Genomic DNA, 13,973 nt, shown 5'->3' with positions numbered 1-13,973 from the left:
GTTGCTGTCTCCTGTTTTAGACGTCCATGTATCTGCAGATGGCCCAATCCAGAGGAAGGGCTAACCGCGCAGCTGAACCCAGTGCGGTGCACGAGACACTTGGACTAAAGGTGCGATGTGGGCCCTGTCTGCACCGCAGCCCTGCATACTGCCTGGGCTCGTGGTCTCCAGCAGCATGCTCCCTCTTTTTGTGTCTGAGCACATTATAACAACACCGTCTTAAACGTGCCCATCATGTGTTTATCTCCATAACATTTGGCATGCATCTTTTCCCATCGCTGCACAATCTTAAGGTCTTGTGTAATGTGGAACTGCATTTAATTTCATGTCATTTTGTCTCTCCAGCGTTTCACCCACATTTTCTTTGTGCAAGGCTCATTGTCTAAGCACCCTTTCCTATTTGACATTGTCCTTTTTGTTCTTGTGCTAAATGTCATATTTTGCATGAGAGCTGGGTTATCAAGTGGCAATGGCTTATCAGGCTGCTAAAAAATACTGTTGACTTTTGTTAGGCACAAATTTAATTAAATAGGCTTTCACTGCGGTTGAATGCATGGCATATTCATTTTATGTAGCATTTATTTAGCCTTTATTTAATGACAGATACCAGAATCATTCATCCCGCTTATCTAAGACAATGCAGGATGTCCCATCCATCAGTCCTTCACCCCACTGAGCCCTCCACCTTCTGTAGGAATGTGGTGCAGTCACTCCCACAGAAGCGGCAGGACTAGTCAGCATCTGACCCACTCCCACAGCAGGCTCTATTAGCCCAGAGCAAACACCAGCCATCTGTAGCCAACTAGCTGTGCAGTGCAGGAAATAAAAGAGCCACATACTTGAACACATCTCCACTGTTTGAGCTCTCCAAGCACTTTAAAACACAGAAAGGGACTTTTGAAGGACATAAGGGCTTTAACTGAAGTGGAACACTTCGATTTTTTTTTTCTGCTCCATTTTTTTCGTTCAAATGTTGCAACTTTTCTAAGGGGTCATATTTTACAGCTGAACTGTAAAAACATGTGCAGGACACACTTTCCCTCTGGTACACATAAATGTTTGTGACCTTTTTTACACATGAACATGTGGCAAAGCTGGGAGTGAGCTGCTGGCACCTTCTTATTTGCACGAGTGGTGATTTTAATCAAAGATGAGTAGTGTATTGCACAAGGGTGTGTCTGTGATCGAATGATGTGGGTTTGGCACTGTGCCATATTCTCTCCCCTGATTTAGTGCTGATGGACAATGACATGTCTCCATCTTTGTACCCATTGGGAGTAAAAAATGGGGATTAGACATGTTCTGGTCTTTGAGGTGGAGCTGCAGGACATGTCATCACATGCCATTGATTCATTTCCCCCCACTCTCATTCACAAGTTCCTGCCAATCTCCTTTTAATGCTTGCATGCAGGAATGCCACAAGCAGTGAGCATCAGCTATCTAGCCTCCATCCCAGGTTTGTTTTCCCTTTGCTGGATTATAAGCGTCAGCAGTAGGCACCGAGAGGCTGAAAGATGTTTGGCATGCAGCTTATTATACCAAGAGAAGCAGCACACGACACAATGTTTTCCGCACTAGAATGGCATAGAGATGGATTAGAAATTCCTTACTTTCCCCGCATGTATTTTTCTGTATGAACGCATGCTCATTATTCTAATACTTCATCCCCCATCAGGCCGTATTTGTCCCACAGGAGTCGAGGGGAGCTCATTCCCTGCCTCATTTTCCCTACACAAGGGAACCACAGTGACAAGATGAAGAGCGCTGAATTTATTGCCGTCTCCATGTGATTTTTCCATTTCAGGAAGAAATCTTCCATTTGGAGCCGGGCAAAGTGGAATCTGGGAAGGGAAAGTGCTCTTATGACCCGAAGCTTAACAGTGTGTCAGCTTTGATCAGTGAGTATCATCTTAGTTTGGTCACAGGAGGGCGTAGGCATGGGTACTGTCTGGACCCAGTGGGCTTTATAGCAATGGCAGTGTCGTCCCCCCCATATGGATTCTTCATCTTGTATCTCCTGTTTCTTTATATGGCTTTTTCTATGAGCACAATTTTTATATTTTTGGCAAACTTTGTTAACAGAAAATATTTATTGTCTGCCATCAAAAAAGAAGTCAAGAAGGTCGGGCCAAGTGTCCTTTCCATCCTGTCCCTATTTCCCACAGTGAATTGCTTAGTCTAATCAGCCTAATCATTATATCCTGAGGATCTTTTCGTTCTCATTAGGGGGATGTAAATGCAATAATATGTGCCTATTAATATGTGAATCCTTCACTTGGGATTTAGTGGCTTCCAATGAGAACACGAACGGCATGTTTGGAAAATGTTTCAATGATTATAACAACATTTGAATAGTAAAATACTCTTTATTCTCATCTTTGCATGGACCTTGAAGTATTTTCACAAATACTTCCAAACTATCATATTTACAGATGGATGACAAATTAAAGAGAAGACTAGAATAAATGGGTAGAAAAACATAACAAAGACAAACTCTTCCATTAAGGGAATGAAGGGGTCACTGGTTGTTTCAATGAGTAGTGACTCACATGTCTTTGAAGTTACCAGCTCTTAAGCCGATGTGGGAGACTTTGGATCATCATACATTCACTAACACCATCAAAAACAATAAATTTAACAATCAAAACACTGAGAGAACATTTTTTGCAGAAGTAGTGTCCAGAAGAGGACTGTTTTTAGAATCAACGATCAGGAAGCTGATCAAAACCCTACAAAAACACTTTGGAACACTGTTGGATTTTCATTTCATTTTCTCCACATGTGTATGTACTCTGTTATAATGTGAGTGCGAATTAAAAGGAAAAGCCACTGGGCCAAAGACTCAAAAATAAAGTGTGGATCCCACTTTTATTCACTGTCTATCCATCCTGTACTAGTAAATTTACATGTGACACAGTTTAGTCTGGATACTGTAGCTTATCATCTGTTGTAACATTCACGGCAGTGTCCTCTGTCCCTTTGCCCAAGGTCACTTAGTCAGGTCCGGACCACACAGTTGCCACCAGTGAAAGGCGATCTCTCTGTGGGGTGAGACAGCGGGTGTAAATCACTGGCACTGCTTTCCCACATTAGCGCAGTGCCAGCTGACCAGTATGGAACCAGTACTGTCATCCAAGATGGATTTACCTCCCACTTCCACCAGTTAGCATCATTCAAGCCACACTGTAGTTAGTGCTGATAAGGATTACAAAACCCTGTGCTGCAACAGCTCTCCACCACATTAGACATCCCATCATCCGTGAACATTTTAATGATATGTCATCAATCTCCATATAGCGCTGCTGAGGACCATGACATTGAATATAATGGTGGCAGGACAATGTTTTTTGTTTCCTCTGCTGCACCTCCTGCTGTCTCCTCACTCCATCTCCGTGAGCTCTGACAGTCACACCTGCTCCCCAGTGGGGCCCTTACAGCAGCTGGAGAACCAGCACCTTGACTTCCTGTGGCTTAACAAGGCTGTTGCATACATTTGTCAGTTTGCACACATGGATGTGCTCATATTTTATGTCTTTATGGAGTGTGTGTGAAAGCTGCTTCAGGGAGCTTGAGTGATGGTTTCAGTAACGGTTTATTTTACGCCCTGTAATTTTGTACTGGTTTCCTGGAAAGAACAATGTAAGTTGATACTAATTACAGGGAAAATATGGGCAGTAAATGTAGTAAATACCCATACATAAATTTTTATTTGGATTTAATTTGTGTTATCTGACTTATTATTTTATTTTTAGAAAATTTTTCAGAAGAAAACTAGAAAAGGAACCAGAAAGTGTTACAGTGGTTTAGTAGTTGGGAGGGGTTTACACACAGCTGTTGATTTCCAAAGGAAATACCTTAACAGAAATGATTAGATATTAATAACAGTACTAACTAATAAAGAGCCATTTTAACTAAAGCTTAGTTTAGTAATTATCTACATTTGTTATTTATGATTCTTGTGCACAATTTACAACTGTACTACAAATTAAAAACAAAAAATTTGGTAAAACTAACATTATTACAGGAAGGTTACAGAACCAATAATTGTAATTAATTAGCATGTCACTACCTAAAGAAGTAGTCTAACATCATTTCCAAACTACATTATTTTGATGATGTGAGGTAACTGTTAAAGTAAATGACGGGTGTGACAGTCGTCATTTCACCAGACAAGACGTATGGTAGTTTGAAACAAGTTTTTGAAACAGGTTTTTGTGAAGTCAAAGAGTAATTCTTTCCAAAATTAATGAGATATTTTGGTAAATTTTCCACACTTTCATTGCGAAATGCCTCCTTTCGCAAGCGGGAATACAAAGTTTGCCAGGCAAAGGATCAGAGTGCTTGGTGAATAGTCAATTGAACACTGTTTCCATTTTCCCTAATTAATAACAAATTACATAGCACAGTTACATTAAAAGCTCTTTTCTAGGAAACTTTAATAAATTGTGGGACCCATGAAATGAAGTATCATTCTGCTTTGCAGACTTTCAAGGATTGATCACTTGCATCTTGAGTTACACTTCCACCCAGTTTGTGTCTAAATGAAGACAAATGTGTAGATGATGACTTTGTGGAATAAGGAGTCCTGAGATGTTGGGTTCTAAATATACATTTTGAAATAGAAGCCTTGGTGTTTTATGCCAAGGGTGGTGCTGGAATAATGTCAGAGTCGAGGAATTTTACTAAACTGAACTGTTTTCTCTCTTTCTCAGATGGTGAACTGTATGCTGGGGTCTATGTTGACTTTATGGGAACAGACTCTGCCATTTTCCGTACTTTGGGGACAAAGACTGCCATGCGAACGGATCAGTACAACTCCAGATGGTTAAATGGTAACTGTCCTATGTAGCCTACAAGAGATTTGTGGGGCTTTCAACCACCTTCAACCAACCTGCCTTCCAACAAACAGGATTCCGAATGTATGGCTAAAATGTAAAGAGTCTGATGTGTGCATATGTTTAGAATCCTTCAACAAGCGATAAACGGGAAATGCTGACCGTTTATAAAAGATTTCAGCCAGATGCTTTCCCAAATTCATCTTCCACCTAATTATCTCATCACCTCTTCTCCCCACAGACCCCAGTTTCATCCATGTACACCTCATCCCTGACAGTGCAGAGAGAAACGACGACAAACTGTATTTCTTCTTCCGGGAGAAGTCCTCAGAGATGGGCCAGAGTCCTGTGACCCAGTCCCGTATTGGACGTATCTGCCTGGTGTGTACACAGTGAGAGGCATGTTTGTTTCGTGGCGTAAACATAATGAAAAGAAAACCTGCGTCGATATGGAAAAACAGGCCGGAGACTCCTGAGGCGAGTCACCCACTGTGTTCGAATGTTTACAGGCGCGGAACCAGTATTTGGTCAACGCTGATGTGCTGGAATCCACATGTGTCTTTAACCTTCCTGTCTACAATGCATCCCTCTGTCTGTGAGATTGCCCTCCGACCTCTGACCCTGTGATCTTCTGACCTCTTCTCCCTGGTAGTCCTAAACTGCTTGGAGCTTTTAGTGTACATGGCAGTGAATAACTCACAGACTTGAAAAAAAGTTCTCATTTAGTCTCTACAAAAGCCTGGGTGCCCTCGAAATGCAAAGTGAACCACGCTAAAGATTACAACAGATGTCTCTGGAAAGCTCACAGGGCATCGTATAGTGTTTATACGGTGTGAATGTGAGTGTATGTGTGCCTTTTGGATTTGCGTGCATGTTTGAGCATCACAGTGAGTGTAGGAGCACGGATACGAGTGAGAAAATGTTGCTTACGTGTGCTCGTCGCCTCAGCTGTTCACCATTGTATTTATTTAAGGGGGTCAGGCGCTGACCCAGCACACAAACGCTCATCCCCCTCTCAGTGGGCTCTGCCACGGCCTCCAGAGGCCCGGTCCTGTCACTCTTACTTGGACACACATCTGGATGCTCTTACTGCCATTCTTCTACACCCTGCACACCACCAGGAATACACTCAGCATTATACTGTAATTACTCTGGAAACTGCGAAAACATTTCATCTCCCAAAAACGGGATTCAGCAGAAGAGGATGAGGAATATGAAGCACATACTGGTCTCAGCTCTTTCGTACTGGGATAGATTCTGGCCTCACTCCACCACAGATGGAGGAGACTAAATAGGAGGAGACAGTGTTTACCATCTCACCCCCACCCCCTTCCTCTTAGCTTCCTGGCTTTCCAAACCAACATGTACTGTATAGAGTGTGTGTGTGGGTGGCTCCACCTGGATTTGTTTTCAGTAGGAAGACAGAGGAGGATGTGAGTTTGATAGATGGAGAAACTATTCTGTGTCTCCACCCTCTCAAATACAGAATGATGATGGAGGCCACTGCTGTCTGGTTAACAAGTGGAGCACCTTCCTGAAGGCCAGGCTCATCTGCTCAGTGCCAGGGGCTGACGGCATGGAGACGCACTTCGATGAGCTCCGTGAGTACAAAGACCTTGAGATTATTCTGTGGCTCTGTTCACTATTTTAAGATGAGGTGGTGAACTCCAGGTTGCTTGGTGGTGGGGGGGTGTTGTATAGCCTCCCTTTCAATCAAACATGTTATCAGCCTAGTGATGTCTTTTCCTCTGATTTTTCTGTAGCTGCTGTGTCACTGGTCTTTTGCCAGATTACATCCTACGCATCCAGGGCTGCAGCTAATGATTATTATTATTGATAATATTGTCATTATTATTATTATCATAATTTAAAAATATCTCTGCTGTAGAGATTTATTTTGTGTTATCTGACATTAATCAGGTTTTTAGAACAGGTAATGTAAAGGATTATATGTATATATTTCAGTTATTAAAACATTTCTAAATATATCTGTGACTGCAAGTGGCAAAATTCTCAAAATCTTGATCGGTATTTCCAATCCTTTTTATTAACCAAGACCTTTTGTTACACCCAATTTTTTGAAAAAGAAACGAAATCTCCTTCTTTGTGCAGTTAATCATTTTGACAGTGGGTATCGAATGGCAAAGGAAAAACACAAAAATGACATGACTGGATTTATTTCAGACATATTCCTTTTCAGGTTCCTGTCATGTATGATCACATCTGAAATATTAAGTAGTGAACAGTCTACTGCAGTTTATACAGCAGCACCTGCCAAGAGCATACTTGTGCAAACACACTCACACACGCCATACCTCGGTCCTTGGCCCATATGGCAGCCCACTCCCATCCTATGGCCCATACAGTGTACTGAAATGAGAATGACACACATAATCCCACCACTGCTGTCGTCATTTTCTTTCAAAATGTTTTAAACAAAAGCCTCCGTGTTGCTTCTGTGTGTGTGTGTGTGTGTGTGTGTGTGTGTCGCTGTGGCCTGATGGTGATCAGATCTCCAAGTAGGAATGTTTGACTTTGAGACCAGGAGAAGCTTTTTTTGTCTCACAGGATTAAAATAGAAAAGATAGAGGACAGAGGACTGATGCGTGGGGCCACTGTTGCTCTTGAACTAATCTCAAGAATGAAAAGTGCCATGCCGGTCGAATCAGATGATAGTCTTTTGTCTCTTTATCTGGCTGACATATTTCTTGCTTTTATGTCAACCTGACTGCAGTTCTAGGAACACTGCCACTGCTTTGCTGTTACAGGTGACATTTATCTTTTCCCTCTTTGAGCAACTGAAAACATGACACACACTTAAAAATTCTGGACTTATTGTGTGGTCAGCTGCCTAAATAATGTGAAAGCAGCTCTGATTGGGAAGGTACTGTCTTTACACGGATGTGCTGTGCACAGTTGTCAGTGTCTGATGATGATTTTCTGGATATTGCTTGAATTAGGCTGCAAATGTGTAGTGGAACAGGCTGAGGAATGACCAAGGACTGGCATGACAGGGTAGACATGAAGGAAAGACTGCACGTCAGTTTGCAGAGCAGCCATCCCTGCCAAGGACTCTTAGAGGGGACAGTAAATTGGACATGACTGAGTTTCGTGCTAATGGCTTCCCATTTACTGACTAGTTTGAATGTTTACAACATGTTGTCTTTATAGAGGAAAGTGGAGATTTTAAGGATTTCACACAGGCAAATTGGTCTTTTAACTATTTCACACTGAATAGTTGGACATTTTGATCTGCCTTTCTACTTTCTTGCTGAGAGTTAGAAAAGAAGATATTATAACTGATATCATGACTGTACATTAAATATGAAACTACTATGGAACAACTGTCAGGAGACAGCATATAGACTGGAGACAGGGTAAACATCTGGCCAGACTACATCCTAAGGTAACAAAATCAACCTACCAATATGTCAGAGGCTCACTTAACTGAAGCTGACTAACATGTTGTGTATGGTTAGTTTGATCTGTGGTAAAATTGCAGAGAAAACAGTGGAGACTCCAGGAAGTATCTGCACCTGATTAAGGAATATTCTTGCACACTTTAACTCTACATAAAATCACAAACAGTGTCTTTTACACTTGGCTTGCAATGGACTTTAAATGTGCTGGAAGTGAATGTTTTTGCCTTCGGAGGGAGCTATACTGGCTCTACCATTCTCCGTATTAATGCTAAGCTACACTAAATGGCTGCCGGCTAGTGCTTAATATTTCCCATATAGATATGACACTGAGTCATCGAACTCTTGGCAAAAAGCTAACAAGCATGTTTCCCAAAATGTCAAACTTATTCTCTAACATACACATGGCATGTAGTAATGAGACACTGTAGAAGCTTTACACTACACAGCTGAAGACGGTTTCAAGCCAGGACAAGTTCAGAAAGATCTCTGTGCCGTGCCTGAGTGAGAAGATTCTTAAACGTCCTCACTTTTCTTTAAGAGTTTTAATAAAACACCTCTACAAGTCATTTCTAAGAAGTTTGATGAAATGTCCTGACCAGCTTTATTCCTGCCATGATTGTCACATGTTAAAAGGCACTATAGCAAAGTACACCTGTGAACTGGGGGAGTTATTACAGTTAAATATGTAGCACTTATTGGCTATACCTGACAACATTATACCAAATGACCCATAATGACTTGAGGGACAGTGTTAAAATGTTTTTTTTTAATTTGTTTTTTTTTAACTCAATATAGCCTACAAAAATAGTAAGACTCTCCTGCATTTTAGATGTGGAAGGCTTTAAAACAGCTCTATAATCAATACCTAGAGATGAAAAGGCAGAGAGCGAGAGAAAAGAGACAAGATGAGAAAGAAGTGGAGAGACTGAGAGGAACAGGCAATTCAGATTCAAAGGCTGATGAAGCAAACAATACAATCTTTTGGAAGAAATGGGATATATAGTGGCTGAGATTTTATTGCCGTACAAACATAGGAAATGGTTGTGGAATCTGGATCTTTTCCTAGTTGTTATTAACACACAAGATCCCCTGGAGCTAAGTCATCACTGCCCTGTCAAGATAGCTTTTATTGCAAATGACATAGCTTTTTTCCACCATGTTTCCCCAAGCCTTGATCTGTTTTTAGCGTCTGTCTATGATAGCTCTATCTTGGCCTCAGCGATATCTTGAATGCATATATGCACACTTACGTGTTCTTGCGTGCAAATCGGCCTTTTCTGCAGCACAACAGCTGTATGCCATGACAAGGATCATCTGCTGTGTGACACCCATGACAGCCCACCACGCTGTGTCCATGATAATCCATGACCGTTCCACTGCTCTGACTATGGCAGCTGTGGAAGATGGCATGATGGTGCTGTGTGTGTCTAGATGTGACTTTGGGGAATTTGGTAACTTGTGGATATATGAATATTTTGCTTGTTATGTCTCAGCTTTATCCTTTTCTTCAGGAATGAGCTCATGACTGTAGACAGTCCCCACAGGAAGACTTTACTTCTCAAACGTGAACAGAAGTGGATCCCATCAGTACCGATTCAAACACAATCTGAGCCCCCTCACAGCAGCCACACAGCTAATTTCTCATGCTGGTCTATATGGGACTACAAGTCCATAAATCTGAATTTGTATTTTTTGCATCAATTAGTTCTCCTTCTGTTTTCACACTTTATGAAATCTAATTATATTTTATAGGCTGAACCTTCTGTCTCTCGCTTGTTGACTCTCTCGCCAATCACATCTGCACTCTACAGTCATTTTCCTCCCAAATAGGTTGAGGCCACATTCTCTGTTTTGTGTTGAAGGCCCTCGTTCTATTGTTGGCAGTGAACATGCCCCCTGGGATGAGTATTTAGGTCAGGTACCGAACAGGAGAGAGAGACTTATCACCCATCACGTGTTTAGCTCCTCTTTATTTGTTGCTGTGGACCTTTCCTCAGCATCAACAAAAGGATAATCTAAATCAGGCAGTGTGCAATGTCAGAGCCCTGTAGGACAGAGTAGTTGATTTACAGACCTCCACAATTGGCTTAAGAGGATATGATGGCAGTTCTCCTTTGGGAGAGGGGAGATATTTCCTTTCCCTCGAAGTGGAAGACATGAACTATGGATGCAGGAAGATGGGAATCTCACCACACAGTGTTTAAATTTTCTGTCTCCTCAGGAGCAGTCTCAGGTGGTTTAGCAATCATGTTGTTCCAGTCTAGACTGTGGAGAACCAGACTGTTTGATTTAACTGCTCCACTGTTGAATATCATTGCTCTGGTGCTTGGATTGAAGTGCTTTGTTAAGGATGGTTAGGTGGTAAAGTTTCTCAAGGTTCAGTTTGGATGTGTTGTTTTCAGTGGTGGAAGAAGTATTCAGATCCTTTATCCAAGTCTGAACAATTGACTACCAATATTTTTTTATTTTGCGCCATCAGTGGGTCAAAATCTTAATTTATCCAGTGCTTTTTGACCAAAGTCCTGCAAAATTAATACATTTTCAACCAACCTCAGCTGATTGGTTTGTTATGGTTAGTTAGCAAATGTTAGCATGCTAACTTACTAAATTAATAAGTACGATGAACCATATAACCTCTCAGTGGCATAATAGCCTTGTCATTATGAGCATGTTGGCATGCTGACATTGCAATATAACTGCTGCTGTGTATACAGAGTCATTACCACGACTGTAGACTTAGTCTTGTTATGTGGCCAAGCTGAAGGTGATTAGTCACACAGACTCACACAAACACTTACTAGGCAGCACAAAAATTCTCACATGAACCCCTGACCCTTAATTCTTCTGGATTTCATGGACTCTCACATACATAAATACACAACACAAGATCCCACTTTACTCATTATCTAAATCCAGTAGTGGGCTGCAAAACAGCAAAGATGGGGTTCAGGTTCTTTGTTTGCGCATCTGCCTTTCCGGCGACATTTAGCCTAAAGGTCTCTCTTGCTAAGAGACATTGGAATGACTGAAAGCTGTGTAAATATTAGTAAAGAAGAGTGCTTGTGCTATGAAGCGTGATGTTTCCTTCACCAGTTCTGTTTGTAGTGATGTGATTTTCTCTTTTCTCTTGCAGGAGATGTTTATATACAACCAACACAGGACACAAAAAATCCTGTGATATATGGAGTCTTCTCAGTCTCTGGGTCAGTGTACTGTACATGCACAACATGTGTAATTGGCTCTGTTTTAAGATTTTCCAAATTGGTTCTTTTTTTGGATAGATTTTCCTGACCTTTTTATTTGTCTCTTTCTTTGCTTTCTCTTCACAGCTCTGTCTTTAAAGGCTCAGCAGTTTGTGTTTACTCCATGGCCGACATCCGCATGGTCTTCAACGGACCCTTTGCCCACAAAGAGGGTCCAAATTACCAGTGGGTAGCCTACACTGGGAAGATCCCCTACCCTCGACCTGGCACAGTGAGTTTCAAATCCTCATTGACCTCACATGTGGATCCCACAGTAAGATGGCATAGACTCAAATAGAAACCATCTGAATAAGATGCAGGCATCAGCACAACTGAATGCAGGATGTTATAGTTACAAAACAGGCTCTCAAATAACCTATTTTCTAAGATTATATTAATTTTTTTCCTTGGGTTTGGCCCTATACTCAGTGTTCATTTTTTCTTTTTCTTTCAGTGCCCTGGAGGTACGTTCACCCCCAACATGAAGTCCACAAAGGACTATCCAGATGAAGTGATTAACTTCATGAGGAATCACCCTGCCATGTACAATGCTGTGTACCCGATACACAAGCGCCCCCTGGTGGTTCGAACAAACGTGGACTACGAGTTCACCACCATCACTGTGGACCAGGTGACAGCTGCAGATGGCAACTACGAAGTACTCTTCTTAGGAACCGGTGAGTCTTTCCTAGACTTTAAATTTGATTTAATTTGATTTATGAAATGAGGGAAGGAGACAAATGCCTGTTCTTTTGTGTTTTATCCAGCTTTTTAAACTTAATTTTGAAGTGACTAACGTGAGCATGAAGTCAGTCTGAGACCATGAACCCTTTGATCAGAGTCAGAATGGAGAATGACAGTGGGAAGTTGAATAATGGAGGGAAAAAATTCCCCCCCCCATGGAAATAAATCCCATGTAAGTGGAGGGCTTGTCTCCCCTGCAATCATTTATCATTAAGAGAAAAGCATTCTCGTCTTTTGTGCTTGAGTGAAAAGTTAACCACCAAAGGGTTTGTACCTCTCTCTATTCACATGAAGTAAACAACAGGAGATTTGTACCTGGAGGGCAGGGGTGGATCGACAGGGAAAGAAAAGAAATGGGGGGTAAGACGGAGAGGAGGAGGTGGAAGTACAGGGGGCTTACAGTTAGGATATCCATCACCTTAATCTTGCCCACTGGTGTAAGAGAGATTATCTGTTTGTCTGCATGTCTTGAACCTTTAATAAAGCCCCAGTATGACAACAGAAGCGACAGTACATTATGCAGCCCTCACATGTTGCATATGACACAGCTTAACTGACTTCTTTGTTCATGTGTGCATAACGAGGAGCAGACTAATGGGTTTGTGTGTGATGGCGGCCACTGAGGAGGAATGCATGCTCTTTCAGCTGCTGTCAAAGGCCGCCATTCAGCCCTGCACTGGGGCTCATTGCAGAAGTCATAATAAATCTCAGGTATCCCGCTCACAGGAATGCCGTACTCTTTACAGAAATCAAACATACCAGAGAAGGCTAGGGAATGTCTTATGGTATTCAGATGAATAGGTCAAGGCAAGAAGGGAGCTGAGGATGATGGAAATGGTTTGTCATGATGGAGGCAGTGAGTACACTAAAGTGGAACAGAGCTTCACATTGCTGAGTAAAGGTTGAACTGGAGGGGGAAACTACATAGTGAAGGTGAAGAGTACAGTGGAACCTTTTGATATGAGGATTATCCCTTGTTGGAGGTTGCTGAGAGAATAAAATGGTTATCTAAGGGGCTGTTGAAAGGCAGAGGGGTGTGTGGTTGCAGGAATGTAGCTGACAGGTATGTGTTGTGGCCCACAGACAAGGGAACAGTTCAGAAAGTCATCGTTCTGCCCAGAGATGACCTGCAGACTGAGGAGCTGGTCCTGGAGGAGGTAGAGGTTTTCAAGGTGCGCTTTTAGTCACTCTTTTTCACACATACTTTTTCTGTTATTCTAAATCGCTGCACTTTACCTTATCTTACCTTGCCTTGTCCTCTGGTTTGCTCACTGCTTTGTCATAATTTTCTGGCCCTTTCTTATCTTTTTTTCCCCATATTAGCTTGTCTCTTTGTATACACATTTTCACGCTCTATAAAGGTGTACTGACAATAAATTATTTTCTCTGTCAAGGTCCCTACTCCGATTACAACAATGAAGATCTCGTCCAAAAGAGTAAGCATGTTTGTACAACTGAGCTCCTCAGCTTCACTCACATAAACAGAAAAGAAACCATCTTCCAAACAAGTGCAATTAATTTAATGTAATTTGGAATGGTTACAAGCTACATGTACACAGTTGTACTTCACTGTTACTTCTCTTCATAAGTCATACAATAGCTGAAAGTCTGAGGGAGACAATGAAGAGAGTGTTGTCTTTCAATGTGATTAAAATACTTGGCCTATTCTACATGGTATGAGATCATCTCACAGACAGCCTGCCAGACTGATGAATTTCAAACAGCTGATC

The 13,973-nt window shown here is 41.7% G+C and overlaps 1 protein-coding gene across 4 annotated transcripts in view; it reads left to right on the top strand.

Annotated features, from left to right (window-relative positions):
• The window catches only part of sema3fb (sema domain, immunoglobulin domain (Ig), short basic domain, secreted, (semaphorin) 3Fb), a 57,606-nt gene that overhangs the window by 38,256 nt on the left and 5,377 nt on the right, over positions 1-13,973 (top strand). For 2 of the 4 annotated variants that reach the window (XM_046384717.1, XM_046384716.1), the window contains exons 6-15: positions 21-110; positions 1,805-1,898; positions 4,713-4,832; positions 5,077-5,216; positions 6,322-6,436; positions 11,391-11,460; positions 11,587-11,731; positions 11,954-12,176; positions 13,327-13,415; positions 13,638-13,679. In XM_046384717.1, the coding sequence (XP_046240673.1) occupies positions 21-110; positions 1,805-1,898; positions 4,713-4,832; positions 5,077-5,216; positions 6,322-6,436; positions 11,391-11,460; positions 11,587-11,731; positions 11,954-12,176; positions 13,327-13,415; positions 13,638-13,679 (1,128 nt within the window). The remainder of the gene's footprint in view (positions 1-20; positions 111-1,804; positions 1,899-4,712; positions 4,833-5,076; positions 5,217-6,321; positions 6,437-11,390; positions 11,461-11,586; positions 11,732-11,953; positions 12,177-13,326; positions 13,416-13,637; positions 13,680-13,973) is intronic. The other 2 variants (XM_046384719.1, XM_046384718.1) reach the window with 1 other exon arrangement.

The sequence above is a fragment of the Scatophagus argus genome, chromosome 3 (assembly GCF_020382885.2).
Source record: "Scatophagus argus isolate fScaArg1 chromosome 3, fScaArg1.pri, whole genome shotgun sequence".
Taxonomy (NCBI): Eukaryota; Metazoa; Chordata; class Actinopteri; family Scatophagidae; genus Scatophagus; species Scatophagus argus.
Note: the sequence above shows the minus strand (reverse complement) of the source record. Positions and strands in the feature narration are given on the sequence as shown.